This window comes from Euphorbia lathyris, chromosome 9 (assembly GCF_963576675.1).
Source record: "Euphorbia lathyris chromosome 9, ddEupLath1.1, whole genome shotgun sequence".
NCBI lineage: Eukaryota > Viridiplantae > Streptophyta > Magnoliopsida > Malpighiales > Euphorbiaceae > Euphorbia > Euphorbia lathyris.
The window spans coordinates 59,182,079-59,198,317 of record NC_088918.1 but is presented as its reverse complement, the minus strand read 5'-3'; the positions used below and the strand labels follow the sequence as shown (position 1 = coordinate 59,198,317).

At 31.8% G+C, this 16,239-nt stretch overlaps 1 protein-coding gene and 1 long non-coding RNA gene across 18 annotated transcripts; one reads left to right on the top strand and one right to left on the bottom strand.

Moving 5' to 3' along the window:
* The first annotated feature begins 1,235 nt into the window (after nt 1–1,235).
* On the top strand, nt 1,236–3,824 carry LOC136205144 (uncharacterized). 6 transcript variants are annotated; one of them, XR_010675838.1, is made up of 6 exons: nt 1,236–1,389; nt 1,858–1,916; nt 1,994–2,079; nt 2,159–2,249; nt 2,348–2,424; nt 3,413–3,824. It is a non-coding gene; the product is annotated as an uncharacterized lncRNA (long non-coding RNA). The 6 variants fall into 6 exon arrangements; XR_010675840.1 differs by having other exon boundaries at nt 1,236–1,737; XR_010675837.1 differs by having other exon boundaries at nt 1,236–1,916.
* Nucleotides 3,825–8,101: 4,277 nt separating this feature from the next.
* LOC136205412 (protein IN CHLOROPLAST ATPASE BIOGENESIS, chloroplastic-like) lies at nt 8,102–13,507 on the bottom strand. Of its 12 annotated transcripts, none has more exons than XR_010675934.1 (9): nt 13,157–13,507; nt 12,627–12,697; nt 12,038–12,095; nt 11,788–11,862; nt 11,495–11,650; nt 10,787–11,133; nt 10,518–10,684; nt 10,295–10,422; nt 8,221–9,953 (listed from the first exon to the last, which is right to left on the bottom strand). XR_010675934.1 is itself a non-coding variant. In XM_065995990.1 (9 exons), the coding sequence occupies exons 7-9, from the start codon at nt 10,841–10,843 to the stop codon at nt 10,353–10,355; spliced, it is 294 nt and encodes a 97-aa protein (XP_065852062.1). In that variant the 5' UTR covers nt 10,844; nt 11,059–11,133; nt 11,495–11,650; nt 11,788–11,862; nt 12,038–12,095; nt 12,627–12,697; nt 13,157–13,507; the 3' UTR covers nt 9,966–10,352. The 12 variants fall into 12 exon arrangements, 6 of the variants coding, with proteins under 6 accessions (XP_065852064.1, XP_065852062.1, XP_065852060.1 ...); XR_010675938.1 differs by lacking the exon at nt 8,221–9,953 and having other exon boundaries at nt 9,966–10,447; nt 10,763–10,844; nt 11,059–11,133; XM_065995990.1 differs by lacking the exon at nt 8,221–9,953 and having other exon boundaries at nt 9,966–10,422; nt 10,787–10,844; nt 11,059–11,133.
* Between the last annotated feature and the right edge of the window lie 2,732 nt (nt 13,508–16,239).

Below are 16,239 nucleotides of genomic sequence, written 5' to 3'. Positions count from 1 at the left end.
TAGAACTAATTGTAATTGGTTGGTCCTTAGACCTTTTGAAATTGAAAAGGGAGACATTTATTTTGTTCAATTTAAGTTTAACAGAATGCTCAATTTTACTGGTTTGCATCTTATTTCCTATAGTTATCACTACAAGAAAATTATTTTTTTGCAACAACCGAAAAATTTGTTGCTAAAAAATAACTTCAGCAACAAAAACTTTCGTGTCATTGCCAAATATTGTTGCTATAAATTTCTCACGTTCACTCTTCAAAAATTGTGATGGTGGAAAAAACGTAGCAACTTTGGCAACAATAGCTTCGTTACTATAAATGAAAGTATTTATAGCAACGACAATATGTTGTTACCGTAAATAAAATCATTTATAATAATGACCGCATGTCGTTGCTGTACATGAAATTATTTACCGCAACGACTGCGTGTTGTTGCTCTAATGCAATCATTTACATCAACGACAAAGTGTTGTTGCTGTAAATGGAATCATTTACAGCAGCGACAGAGTATTGTTACCGTTAATGAAAGTATTTATAGCAACGGTTGTCTATTGTTGCTATAAATGATAGAATTTACAGCAACAACTATATGTTGTTGCTGTAAATGAAAGCATTTACAACAACGAAAAAAATATTATTGCGTAAAAATTAAATATTTTGGCAACAAACAAAGTTGTTGCGAAAGAAAATTATCAAATTAACTAATTAAAAAAATAAAGTAAATACATTATATTAATAATATAAATTTCCTACCAAAAAAATAATATAAATTAAATATTTAAAATAATATAATTTGTGAATTGATTATAAAATATATAACATATTTTATTTTATGTACATGTTATAAATATTAAAATATATATACACCTGGTAAATTAAAAAATTAAAAAATTACATAATTCAACTTGAATTACAAAATATATAATTATAAATACTATTTAATTAAAATTTTAAATTTTATATTGTGAGATAATGAGTTACTGCCAAAGAAAATAACTATACAAGTTACCAAAATCAAAATATATTTTAATCATATAAATAAATAAATTATTAGACTAAATTTTGTCGAATTACTTATTATCAACTATATTAAAAATATTAACAATATTAAAAAACTTGTGAGATGTTGAAGTATTTATTTTATTAATGAAATTTAAACCGTTGATCTATCATAATCTAATGGTTATGAATAAAACCCTAGGCCAGTATAATTTGTTATATCTCGCTCTCTCTCCTCTCAATTTCACTCTGCCTCTCTCTCTCTAAGCAGATAGAAATCGATGGTTTATCTCCATCTCTCTTGTCGACAATGGCGATTTCAACAACCGTGACTATCTCTTTGCTCCGACCGTGAAATTCTCTTGTGGTCCCCTCTAACTCTCCGACGACTATATAGGTTCTGTTTCTTAAGCTCCATTTTTAGTTATTTGCAATTTGGGTTGCTAAAGATTCTGGGTTTGGGACTCTGCATTTATTTATTTTTTTCCATTTTCATCTGTATAAACAATCCAATGCTTTTCTTTCTTGTAAAAACCTCAGTCTGTTCTAATTTCTTCATCTTTATTTTTGGGGTTAACTTTCATAGTTGGATTATTGTTCTTTGAGAACTAAACTCGAAGTTGGCAGTGGCAGCGGCAGCTCGTGTGGCAGTGCCGTTGGGGTTGACAATATTTATTTTTGTTGGGTTTACTCCTTTTACTTTCAGCCTTTTGAGTTTATATAAAATGGATCTTGATAGCTGTAGGTAACCACTTGTAGAGGGATTCTCTCTTTAATTGATAAGAAAAATAGATTTAATTAGTTAAATTAGCATGTACCTTTTATATCTCTTTAAATCAGTTTATTATCTGTACTTTTTTTGCAGCAAACTAGTGGACTAAGGATAAAAAGCAAGAAGAAATTAAATTTATTTATGGTGATATGGTAAAGGTTTGAATTTGATTAATATATTATAAGCCCAATTTGAAATTTCATTGTCAAATATTTTGTCTTTGGTTCAGCCTATCTCAGTTGATATATCTGTTGCGGGAGGATGTTAAACTTATTTATTTGGTTCAGCCTATTTGACTTGATTCATGGTGACATGGTAAAGCTTTGAATTGGATTAATATATATAATAAGCTCAATTTGCAATTTGATTGTTAAACAATTTTTCTTTGGTCCAGCCTATCTCACCTGTTCCTGTTTGGCCGACCTAACTTGCCTCGTTTCACTATAACTGTTGTCAAGTTCTTAGAGAAATTATCTGTTCTGATGGTTTGAGCACTATCTATTTTTTTATTAATTTACCTTGTTTATTTTCTCTTTGCTCTACTTATGTTTGTGTTTTGGTTTGGTATGACTAATAATGGCAGGCAACTGTGCTACGAAACTTGTATTCGATAAAATTTTGAGGGAACTTTCTCCGTGTCAAGCCATTTTGCCATTGGAGGTAATTTTGAGTTCAAGTAACTTTAGCAGTATCAGCTATGTTATTTTATCTCATACATGTCTTGAGAGAAATCCTAAAGATATTGTTAAAAGTGTATGCTAATCCTATTCATGAAATGAGTAATACATGTTAGTATGTATGGTTTTGTGTTAGTTTGATGCTTTTGGTTTATCTATATTGGTTATATATTTATGATTCTTTGATTAGTTTTTTCTTCCCATAACTCTTCCTACTATGGAAGTTTCTATATTACTAGGACTTTGATATGATGTTGCTTCCATTTTATTAATGGATGCAAAATTGGTTTTCAGGTTTGTTTGCTTCTTTTCATGCTACATTTAATTACCTTTGTTGTTTGGAGTGCTAGTTATTTTGCTCTTGTTTTTCTTCTATAGAACCTACATGTTTATTTCTAGTTGCAACTGCGGGTAAATGTCACCTCTGCCCCCCTCTACAAATATTTGGTTGCTTAAGAAATCTCAAAATGTCAAATCTAAAGGTTTATGCTTATGCGGCTTGCATTTTTTCTACTAATAATTCACGTTTAATGAAAATCATCCAACCTGCAGCAGATTTTTATGAAGATTTGCCTATTTTTTCTAGGATGCAGTTGAGAAACAATGGAAGTTGACTTATCCTAATGGGCAACTTTCATATTTTAACCTAAACTTCTTCTCTGTGATAAGTAATATAATGATTCTGATAGTATTGTAATGTTTTCTGATTCTGTTAATTGGAGGAGACAAGTTGTTATTATTAGCTTGGCTTACTTAAGAAGCATGTTTTCTCACATAGGTTGCATGAGCCAAAAGGGGTAATTCTTCCTTATGAATTTCCTTGTTCTTATAGTAATTTATAAGTAGATTATCCGCTCTTATTGAAGAGGTTTATTATTATGTAGTACTTAATTCACTATATATTTTACATGTTTTACAATTCCATTAGTACCGTTTGGATTCATCTATTTATGTTCCTATAATTTTTTCAGCAAATGAAGGTATTGTGCGCTTCATGAAGTTTTAGATCGTGCATGTTTGTTAAAGTTTAGATTCTCTGTATCATCTGGAGTTTGATTTAAATTATTAGCTTCCCTGTATCCCCTGAAGGGGATCAAACCTATCGTCAGACACAAGAAGAAATGTTGCTCAGGTAGTTGGGTCCAAATCTGGGTACACCGAGGCCAATGCGGTTATCTTTTTGTCATTTTTGGAATTATTTGGACTATGTGATGATGATTACATTAGTTATTAAGAGTTTTTCATATGTAAAGAACATATATATTCACATTGGTAATTAATTATGGTTAATGTATGTAGCTTGCTACTAGTGTTAGATTGTATTTCAATTATATATATATATAATATATAATATACATTATTATATATATTTATATATATTTATTTTACAACGAGTTATAAAAATTTAAATCTATTTGCAATTAAACTAGTTATTTGTGGTAACAATTTTAGCTATTGCAAAAAAAAAAATTTAGCAACACAAATTGTTACGATCAATATAATATTACTAACGACCACAGTTGTTGCAAAAATCAAAATATATATAGCAACGACAGGGGTCGTTTCAAAAAAATCAATATTTAAGGCTATGATAAGAAATGTTGCATAAAATAAACATATATAGCTACGATATGTGTTGTTGCGAAAACACAAAATATACAGCAACATAAAATATTGTATCGAAAAATCTAAATAAATAGCAACGTTTCAACTTGTTGTGAAATATAAAAAATTAATAGCAACGACACATGTTGTTGCAAAAGATAAGTTTCATTCTCTAACACGTAGTCCATATTTCGCAACAACAAACATTTTGCAACAACGTGTGTTGTTGCTGAATATATATTATTTGCAACAACAGGATGTCGTTGCATAAACCTTTAGTAACGGAATGTTTCTCCACAACTGAAAGTCGTTGCGAAACATGCATTATTGTTGCTAAAAATATTTTTTGCAACAACTTCTTCCGTTGCCAAAAATCAATTTTCTTGTAGTGTGCATCTTCTTTCCGGTCGCCTACATTAGGGATTTGAGTGGATAATGCTTGAATGGAGTTTGAATGCTTGTTTATTGACATAATATATAATATATTCAAACTTCGATTGCAATTGGGATACTTTGATATTTATAAGAGGATTCTTTTCAAATGAACATGAATAGTGCTTAAAGCCTTGGTTTCACACCATTATCCACTCAAAATATTATCCAGCATTTTATTACTTTCATATTTAATTTCATAAAACTTTTCATCTGAAATTATATTTATTATCACTACATAATCGATGCTCACGACCTATTTTGCTTCCTTTATGTCAGCATAGCCAGTAGAACTTCATGACAGAAGTAGTGCATCTAAAAGTCTGGCTATTGCTCAGAATCAGCAGCAGTTAAAGACCATGCAATCCGGTAACTCTTTCAATCTTTGTGCTACTACTTCTCTCATTAGGTAAAAGATAATGGAGTTATGGCTTATTCTTATACCTTTTCCTTATTGTTCTAGCATCCATTTTTCTTTTTCAAAATGCATGAATACTTTCATTCGTTACAAGTCGGAAGGAGATTTTTACAGTTTATATACAGTCAGATTAGACCTATATATACTGCTTTTTGAACTATAAAAGTTGTAATTTTAGATGCAAGTGAAATAGGCTACACATTATTTATCTAGTTTGATAATTGGAGCTAAAGGTCTCGTTAGGCAGACTCGATGTGCGTGATAACAATTGATGGAGGCTGAGTATGACAAATTGAAAAATTGGGAGCTGAATGCAAAAAAAAAACAGAATGTTGATTTAATTGGACTAGAATTGTCACATCTAATCGTAATTACTCATAAATTTCATGGATTATAAGATAAATTGGGTTAAAAATTATTTAGCTCATACGGTTATACATAATACAAAGCCATGCAAAAAGCATCATGGCTGCCAAGAAATACTTTTTGCATTTTTTGTTTTTAGTCCTTCATTTTCCCTCATATGGTTCCATTGATATCATTACCACAGAACAAAGCTTCAAACAAGGGCACTTTTTAGTCTCCAAAATAACGAGTTTGCCTTCGAGTTCTTTGCTCCTGGCAGTTTAAATTACATATATCTTGTAATATGGTTCCATAAAATTCCATAAGTTGTTGAATCACACAAGTCCTTACAACATTAGACTTCTTTAGCTTTTCTTATTTTCTTTTACGATTATCAACTGAGCTCTTATGTGCTTGTTGCTCATAACCGACCTTATTTCATTCAAAACAATATGACTAATAAGATGAACTATTACTAAGAACCAACATACCACCATTTGACGAAATAAATGTCATAAAAACTGAAAAATATTATGACATGTTCATATTTTTGTCACATAAAAACAAATTATAAGTGACCAAATTCAAAATCGTCACATATACATAATACCACGCTCATACGATGACAATGAATAAATTTTGTCATCTATTATTTATTGTGACAAAATAACAACTTTTAATGACAATTATCGTGCGTCAAGTAATGATGAATTTCTTGTAGTGACACTACTTGTTTAGTTTCTGAAATTGGTTAACTAAGCTGATCAGACACTCCAATTTGCTGAACTCTGTCTTAATTTGTTTACAAAACTGCTCATCTACGTGACTGATACATCGGTTGCACTCTGGACTATGCTAATATTGTTGTCTGCACCAAATTGCTATTGTTAATGTTTTCTTTTAAAAATTACATTGATAGTTTCCTACTAATTTCAATGTCACATCAGATTTAAATGCCATTCAAATCATTTTAATGTGACATCATATTCAAATTTTGATGTGAGACTTATTAAGTTGATTCTTTTAACCATTCCAATCAATATTTACACATTAAAATTGCATTTGAAATTAAAAATATTGACTTGAAATTAAAAAACCCATCTGGCATCTCAAGTGTATATAGGAAGAAATGACAACTCTTGATTAGTTTCAAAGTTATAGAAATCACAATTAATTATATGCTATTGAAATTTTTATGAGAATTTCGTAGAGAAGGGCCAACAATGGGGATTTGTTGGATCCTATTATTGAGCTCATCCCTTAAGATTTTACACCTGTAAGAAGGAGAAAGTTTACAGGGGCAGAATGTGAATTCATCATCAGTCAATTAAGGGTAGGGTAAGTAGGAGAGAAGAGTTAGTTATAACCTACTAGTGAACTGGCAGGGGTAACCATCTTTTTCTATTATAGTAATGTTTGGGAAGGGAAAAAGCTAGGCTAATTTTGTTATGTATTTTTTTGCTTTGTAGCAGGGTTTTGGTTTGAGCAGAGATGGGAGAGAGAGTTCTTCCTTGGAGGGTAGCTTATCCTTGTTCCTTTCATTTCAAATTCCGATGAATTCAATAACAACTCCTATATTCATATCATATTGTTTATTTGCTATTTGGGTTGAAAAGATCACCTTGTTTGTTTCTATTAGAATTCAAGGACAATTTCAAAAATTTCAGAAATTTAAAGATTTACTTGTTTGAATAATAGTCTTCTTGCGTGCACAAAACTTCACTAAGCAAGGATTCTAACAACAAACTATAAAAAAGTCCAAAGTCATGGTCTTGAAAACTGAAGACATTTCAGTAATTTAATAATTAAGGCAAGTTGGCATAGGTTGTCATTTGCTGCATTTTCTCAATTTGAATAATAAAAAATTAGAGCAAAGAATTATTCAAATTGAGAAAATGCAGCAAATGACAACCTATGCCAACTTGCCTTAATTATTAAATTCTTTGCTAATATTGTTGTCTGCACCAAATTGCTATTGTTAATGTTTTCTTTTAAAAATTACATTGATAGTTTCCTACTAATTTCAATGTCACATCAGATTTAAATGCCATTCAAGTTGATTTTGCTCTAATTTTTTATTATTCAAATTGAGAAAATGCAGCAAATGACAACCTATGCCAACTTGCCTTAATTATTAAATTCTTTACATTGATGGTTTACAAATTGAGAAAATGCAGAAAATGCAGCAAATGACAACCTATGCCAACTTGCGCAAGATCCTAATTTTGCTAGCTTTGACACAAGTTGATTTACAAAGCATTTTCAAGTGAAGCCTTCACGGTTGGATCTTGCGCAAGAGGTTGCTGAAGTTATTGATTATTGGCCATATTTTTTTACATTAGGCAGGCAGTGCTTCTCTTGGCAAAAAAGAGTGGTATGCAATAGTCTTCTTGGTCATTCAGCTTGCCTCGTAATACATTTGACAATGAAATTTAAGTTCAATTTTGATATACTAAAAATGAATTTTTTTTCTCTCTTAATAAATGATTATTTTTTGGAATTTGCAGAAATTAACATGGAGCTGATGGATCAGGGGTACATGTAACTTTCAAAAATTGATTATATTCAACTCCGCGATTTTTCCATTGTTATTCGTATGGATTATACCATCTGGGAATAAATAAAATCTTTGTGTTGTATACCTTTATTTTAGAATTGGGGTTTTCTTAATATTTTTTTCTAATTCGGAGATTTTTTTTATGTTGCTAGGAGTTCTTTTTGTTGAATGATGGAATGATTGATATTCATTTAATAATTATTTATTTTGCATTAAGAATGATTAAGATTTTGAACTTTGTTTATTTTTTAATGTTTCATTTAATTTTAGTGTTGCTCCCTTCAATCCAAAAGTTTAAAATAATAATAACAATAATAATAACAAAAACAAAAATTACCAAAATTTGTATCAAGTTTGCCACTATTATGCTCGTGGCTAAGTAGGTTTCTAGGAATGAGTGTTTTATTTTTGCCACGGTTATGCTTATGGCTAAGCAAGATTTCTAGTAAGGTGTGTCCTATTTTCGCCACGATAATTCTCATGGCTAAGTAGAATTCATTGCCACGGGTCGCTATGTTTTGCCACATGTATTTTACTTTTGCCACGATTTTATCCGTGGCAAATGTATATGATTAGCCACAGATTTTCACGTGGCATAAAAACCAATTTATGCCACTACCACTATTTTCCCGTGGCAACCACTTAGCCACGTTCACTTGCACCACAGAAGTACATACCTTGAATTTCCGTGGCTAAATAGCATAGCCACGAAAATATTACACTTGGGCCACGATTTTAACCGTGGCGCAAGTGATGATTTGTTGTAGTGTAGGGTGATGATTTGTTGTAGTGTAGGGTGAGATCACATCTCTTCCCTACATGTAACCGAAAAAACGAACCTTAAATCTTTTCGAAGATCGTCCTTATCAAAACCAAACCACACAGAGTCAATTCAAACAGATAGGGCGACCAATCACGCCCGCAAACGTATTTCCAAGTGATGATTGGTGGCGACTCGAAACCTAAAACACGAAAAGCGGATCGAGCCGGCCACGCGCTCCGACCTGAAAATTGAAAGCCAGTGTGCGACACATTCTGTCAGTGCCTTTGTGATATCCTCTTTTGGCTTGAGCTCTTTAGCAATTTTCATGCCAGTGTTAGGCGCTGGTTGCAATATTAGCGATTCCCTTGTACTTGTGGGTTAGTACTGAAAGAACTATAGAAGTGGGGCATATCCTGTCTATTATTAAAAGATTGTGGTAAGGCATAAAAGCTATATTCACTTACCTTGGGAATCAATGGCTTGATCCATGGAACAGACTTCATAGCAAAAGATTGTTTGCATTAACCTTTGTTGGCAAATATCATGTATGATACAATGTCTCTTTATGGAATTTTTTGTTCATGTTGGAATCAACTTAGCAATTCCTTCACTTTGGTTCCTGATTCTAGAATGAACTTAGTCAAAGGATAAAATCGAGTAAATATTATATGCCAAACAAATTCATAATATAATTTTAATTGTGCTTTTTTAGTAATAATACCACGTATAACGGTCATAACCATAAATATTACTACTGCACATAAATATCATAATGAATTTTTAATAAATAATCATAATGACAATGGTTCACTACAAGAAAAAACACTATCACCGACGGAAGAATATGTCGGTGATAACCAAAATTGTGTCGGTGATCATCATTACCGACGGAAGACCGACGCAATCCAATGTGTTGGCGTTGACCTCGTAGGTAAGCCGCTGCGACAATTTTTTACCAACACAACAAATCGCCAACACAATTTTGGGTCGGTGTTTTGTGTCAAAAATACTGACTACCTTTAGTCGGTGACTTCCGCCGGACATTCCGATAACATTACCGACCCATATGTGTCGGTGATATATTTTTTAAAATATTTATTTAAATAATTCACCGACAAATATTGCGTCGGAAATCACAAATTATTTACTAAATTATTTTTACGTTTTATTTTTAATCAATTTATTTGGATTGAAGGGAACTCTCTCTAATATATATATAAAATAAGCAAAAAATTCTATATAAATCAAAAAAATATTCCAGGAAACAATAAACTTTAGTAAATAAGAAATCTAATCACACTAAAAGTAAATCCAGGAGCAACAATATATAAAGCTTGGTATGTAACTAACCTCCCCTCCATCCTCCATAGTAACATGAACCAGCTTCATACACTGCAACAATAAGAAAAAAACAAAATTAGAGATATGATGGCTGGCGAAATAAACAAAGAAACAAACAGCAGAAATTAATATCAGCATGGTAGCCTCGATCTCGAAATATCCAAACAAGATACATTTGTCATTTAAAGATGCTAAATGTTCTTAATTTCTATCTGTAAAAAAGGTTAGTGATTTTTATATGTTTGTTAACAAGTCATAAGGTACATTTATCATTTAAAGATGCTAAATGTTCTCAATTTCAACAAAATCTCAGCATTGAATACAAAAGGCCATCCAAATCCTGGAAACTGTTCATTCTTTGTGTAAAATTCAGTAGTTATTAAAGCTGGAACCTTTAAGAAAAAGTATCTATAGACAATTAACCAAGAGAGTTGCAAATGTATGCTATTTTCAAGCTATAATTGAGTTCTGGAGAAGCTTGCGTGGTCTCTTTTTCCAAAATGCTGCATTGCTCTTCGCTCTAGAACATCCGGAAACAAACCAACCTGCAGTCAGAACAATTGCTTCGCAAACTGCTCTCATGGAAGATTAAAGTTCCATATCTATCACTCATACCTTTTTATGAGATACACGTCTACGTTAGAAATCTTTGACTCGGCAAAGTCGCCCATGGTATAAAGATTCTCCCCAGCATCAGCTGCATCACAAAATTGCTCCTCCTTGCATTTTGATGTCATTTTGGCATCTTCCTCAACTAGAATTTTGTGGATAAATTGATCTACCTAGCATAGAATTAGAAATTAGGATAGTATTCCCTTTAAAGATATTAACACATACGAGGAACTTCCAATTTAACACACACTGAATAAGCACACTCATATTACAGTCTTTGCAAGAAGCCAAACTCCATGTTTATGAACCTCCACTAGTGGCATTTCCATTCTGCTCATATCAGAAAAAGAACAAAAACTCAAGCTAAAGAAAATTAATAGTAAAATCCAATGTTAGTGAACTGTCTTACCCAGCTGGTGCTGTTGGCCATCTTAGTAGTCCAATTACAGCACATAGTCACACATAACAAAATCATACATGAAGACTACAACTCAATTACTTCTCACTTTGAGTCATGAAGAAGAACAATATAATTTATCTTTACCCGATCTATTTTTGGCCAATGGAATCACAAGAGGGATTGATCCTTGCTTAAGCCCTGGAGAAATGATGCACTCACCTAATTTGGTGAATCAAATGAGGAGTAAATTATAAATATAATGATTCTATAAATGAGACTTATGAACAAAAATGGAAATGCCATATTAGAGACGATGAGGCATTACTTGAATCAATAAGTATTAAGTACAGTTTTAAATTTTTATTTCAAAGTAGATTTAGTTTTCTGGATGGCAATTTGAATTGAGTACTTCATTCCGCATTAGTAGTTCATGGCAAATATCAAACAGGTAAAAGACACAAATTCGGTTTTAGGAACCTATTGGAATGCCAAAGTTTCCAACTACAAATGAATAGTGTTTTCTGAATTGTTTCAACTTATGAGCTTCAATGAATATGCAAAAGGGGTATTTGAACTTTACCTCTGGTTTTGAGCAATCTCAGTAAATGAGACAAATGCTTGGGAGGCTCAGTTGCAGCCAATCTCAGTAAATGAGGCAAATGCTTGGGAGTTTCCACTATAACTATTATAATACCAGCTATAATATTGAAGTTACCACTTCTTTTTATCCAACTACCTGAAAAGGTGCACATAACAAGCTATAATAAGCAGTCGGATAGTCAAGTTATATCTAGAAATAAAGTAGAAGCTGGTTAATAATCAAGTACCAGTTTAAAACTTATGGGAATATAACACATAAAGCTTTAAACTTACCATACTTCCTTCAAGATCCTTTTGAAGAATATGTCTGGACAAGTTCCCTCTCTCTCTCTCTCTCCCTTCTTACATCTGATGAAAAATTAGACATGAGATAATACAACAATAGACAAACAATTGATGTTGAACAAGTGATTTACATCTATTTAAATCAACTAAATCACTATCTCAAATAATCTAGAAATAATAAGCAATAAAAGTGTAACATTTGAGAAATGACTACCTATTGGACATGATATAACCATACCATTCGTTATAAGAACTCAACGCAGCCATATGTCTTGAATTTATTGATGCAGCCATTCCTGTTAAACAAAGTATGAATAAATATGGAGATTTATGAAGGACGAAATGTCCATACAATATTGTTTAGCAAATATGGGAAGAAGTCTCTTTATTCCACATCAATTTCACCCATCATTGGATCAAGCACTAAAGCACTAAAACATTAAAACTCTCCTTTATATATAATGTAGTTCTGAGTTCATCGACAAACACAGATTGCATATCCTTTCCTAGTGCCTACAAATGTAATTCAACAGTTTACAATTCAATAAAGTTGATTGCATATGTAAACGATGACTTCCCTAGCTGGAGACTGAAGAATTCAGTTGTTTCAATGATATTCCCAAAAGTTCAGACTCGAATGTTTGCCTGAATTTTACTGCTTGTTTAGGATAGGTTTTCGTATGAGCATGAAACTAGCTTGAAATATTTTCAACTAATGTATCTATATGATAGAAGTGTCTCTTCTACAAATCAAATAGACCCCTAAAAAGAATGCATGAAGAAATAAATAATAGATATATACTGCAAACTGGAGGTGGATAGCTAACCTGAGCATTGGAGCCTGATATGTTAGTGGGTATTTATCATTTTGTGAGCTTGTGAAACTCATCATAATCACCTGTTGCAACCATGCATTTATTCTGAGTAAGCACAAACAAGGCTTTAGATAACTTTCTTATTTAGATGGATGAATATCTAGTCACCATTTATTCTGAGTAAGCACAGATAGGGCATTTATTTTAAAACACAGGGGAGTGTTCTACAATAAGAAACCTTTCTTCGAACAAAACATAAAGATCGAAACTTTAAATGAGGGAAGCCTCTAAACAAATAATGACTAAAATAACAAATTAGACTTGATTAAGTTGAGCAATCAGAAAGTACGAAAAAAATCAAGCAATCAATTTGCAGCCCAAAACAAGCAATTCGAAAATTAGATACGATCCTAAAAGATTATACAGTTGAAAATTAGCAACACTTAACATCAGAAAATTAAAGTAGCAGTATAAAGCAATAATTGTGTCAATTACTTTCCCAGCTATGAAAAAAACGTATATCAGCAAAGTTTAAGCATTACCTTTATAAGACCTTATAATCGACGATGACGAAGAAGCCCAATTTCTCTAGAGCTAAAAGGAATCTGTTTAAGCTGGGCCTTTGGCGATGATGCATCAGTTATGGAAGCCCGAACCTTAACATCGCCAACGTTGAATGAAGGCCACCCTAGCAGCCATCGTGCTTTTGCAAATGTTACCTGCCTTCCAAAACTGTTTGTATTTCGTGAAAAAAAGAAGAGGAAAATGGGAAGAAGACAAGGCAATGGAGATCTAGAGGACAAAAAAAAAGAGAAAGAGCCCGTAAAGATTTGATGTCGGCGCTAGGGTTGGGGAAGTGAGGTTGAGTGAGTAAAATAGAAAAGAGGGCATACGAAGTGGATAGAGAAGAGAGAAGGGCAAATAAGAATCATGTGGATTTTGAATTTAGGTCTTACTATTTTTGATTCAGATACTGACTTCTTGGGGGAATTTTTTTTTTCTTTCCCCCCAAAACAAAATTAAAAAATAATTTTTTTATGTTAATATTTTATTCTATTTATATATATTATAATTTAAGCTCTTACACATTTAATTGTCGGTAACTATTCTCACATGTTGGTGATATCACCGACAATACGAATCACCTACTAAGGATGTTGGTAACGGGGGTCGGAATAATCTCTCCAAATATTTCCTACACATTCATAGAATGTGTAGGTCAATGTGTAGGTAAATTCCAACACATATTTTTTGTCGGTGTTCCGTCGGTGATTCCTACACAAAAATTTCCATCGGTTGATTGTGTCGGTGATTGCGTTTTTTCTTGTAGTGGTTTAAAAACAATGCCCTTTTGTATTTCAATACGCATTAATATCCAAGGTAACATATTTATTTTAGACATCATAAAAGTTCACATTCTATATTATGTAAGATATCTTACGTAGTTGCTATTTACTTGCAATCAATATTATGCATCCATACATTAATAGCATTCAAAGATCATTAAGGCCTAATTTGGATATGTAATTAAAGTAAGGTAAATGATGGTTTAATAATGTAGCTATATATAAAATTACTCTTATATGCTTTCATTTGTATAAATAAAATAAAATACAAAAGGTAATTTTGGAAGAAAAAGACATGTACCATGATTCTCCTCTAATTTGGGGTGTAAGGAAAATTACTCAAAATTCACCCTCTCATACCTTCAAATATCATCATCCAAACAATCTCTAAAGAACTCTCATGTATATCCTAAGAACTTTGTGTAAATTAATGTTCTGATCTGAATCTGACACTTGCACTATTTTGTAGTTAGCTCAGGAGAGAGTTTTCTTTACCCAATTTTCTAATTCATCTGCCCAAAATGGCCTTAATAATTAGGGATAATTACAGGATAATGACAAATAAACTCATTATTTTCAAGTCTGTTACGTTGGTAAAAGAAATTCTAACAATGTCAAATAAACCGTTTTTATAGACACATCTTCGTAAAAAAGGGATTAAATAACTATTTGACAAAACAATAATTGAAAAAATGAATTTATGATATTTTAAATTGAAAATACCATATATGAGAAAAACCATACATAGATGATGGTGAATTATATAAAAAAAAAACCAAATATGATTTTCTTTGTAATTTCTTCTAATAATTATATGCATGTTCATCCAAAAGATTGATCAGACCTAAATCATCTGTAATTACACGAGCCATTTTATAATATTTTAATATCAAATGACAAAATCACTTTGAATGGATGAGATTTTTTCCTATGAAATCCCAAGAGTACGGGTCTTATACATGCATTTTGTACTAATTCAATGATAATATCCTATTACACTTGTCATACATAAAAAATACGAGGCATATTAAGCATGCAAGATTTAATGAAATCTATCTCTATGACTTCATCTTTCACAGTTTATTATATTTATCATAATAACATGTAACGATATTCATAACACTTCATAAAGGTAAGTAATCTCAAATTTCTTTAATTAAAAACGGAACAAGAAAGATGAGAAAACTTATCTTGTTTATCATAAAATTCCAGATTTAATGTAGAAAACTCTTTTCCACCAATCTATAGAGAACCCTATCTTTGAATAGATTTGTTTGTACTGATTGAGTCAAGATTTGAGATTGAGATTTCTGTTCCGTTAACTCCATTGTTTTGTTCTTTGTGAAACTCTATACAATCAAGATTTTGTGATCTTCTGTTTGTTAGAGATCCACGATCACCGCACCAATTGATAACTTGTGAAAAATCTTCAACCGGAACTCTTCCTTGTGAGGCGTCGATGGGTTCGGTCGGGGACACTCTGATGCTTAAGTTAGTAATAATTCTTGAGAGAATAAATAGTAAACACAATGTAAGGTTTTTGGAAAGTGTACCTTTGATCCTAGGAAGCTGGGGTATTTATATAGGTTTCTGTAACCTTCAACATTAATGGGGAAGCAGGTGAAGAGTTATATCATTACTCATCTTTAATTGCTATCAATTCTCCATTAATCCCATCATTTATCTTTGGAAACCTCAAAGTTGGGATATTCGAACAGTCAAGTCTTTTATTCCCATTAATGGCTATTAATTGTCATTTAATTGTATTTATTCCCATTCATGGATGGTAATAAATGCGCGTTTTGGTATTCTTAGAACCGTTGAGGCGTATGTACGCTCTCCTTGAGAACAACGACGGGTCTCCATTACTTGCTCTCATCGGGCGTATCTTGTTATGGCGTGTCTCATCATGGTCCACATGGTGTGGCATAATGCTAGAGACTTATTCCCTTTTCTTCATTATTGCATATTCACCCCTGTATTAAGCTTGTATAAGTACAAAAATAAACCTTATGGTTACACCCATTTTCAAACAACACCCACGTGGTTTAAAAGTTTGCAAAGTGGTATCACGTACTTCATTCCGTTAGCAAACACATACCAAATTGACTAATGGTGTTAAAAGTCAAAGGGAAAAGAGTTAATTTGGTCCTTATATTTATTTATTTTTATAAATTGACACCTTTATTATCTAATTATCACAAACAAACCCCAAAATAAAAAATAAAAATCAAATATACCATCTTTTTCATCTCTCTTTAATTTCTTATTTTTTTTCT

Excerpts from the sequence above, each read along its gene's own strand:
- LOC136205412 (XM_065995988.1), bottom strand. The coding sequence starts at position 10,852 with ATGAGCAGAATGGAAATGCCACTAGTGGAGGTTCATAAACATGGAGTT. Across the intron at positions 10,685-10,786 it reads TTTGGCTTCTTGCAAAGACT|GTAGATCAATTTATCCACAA; the intron begins GTAATATGAGTG and ends ATTCTATGCTAG. Across the intron at positions 10,423-10,517 it reads GACGTGTATCTCATAAAAAG|AGCGAAGAGCAATGCAGCAT; the intron begins GTATGAGTGATA and ends CGGATGTTCTAG.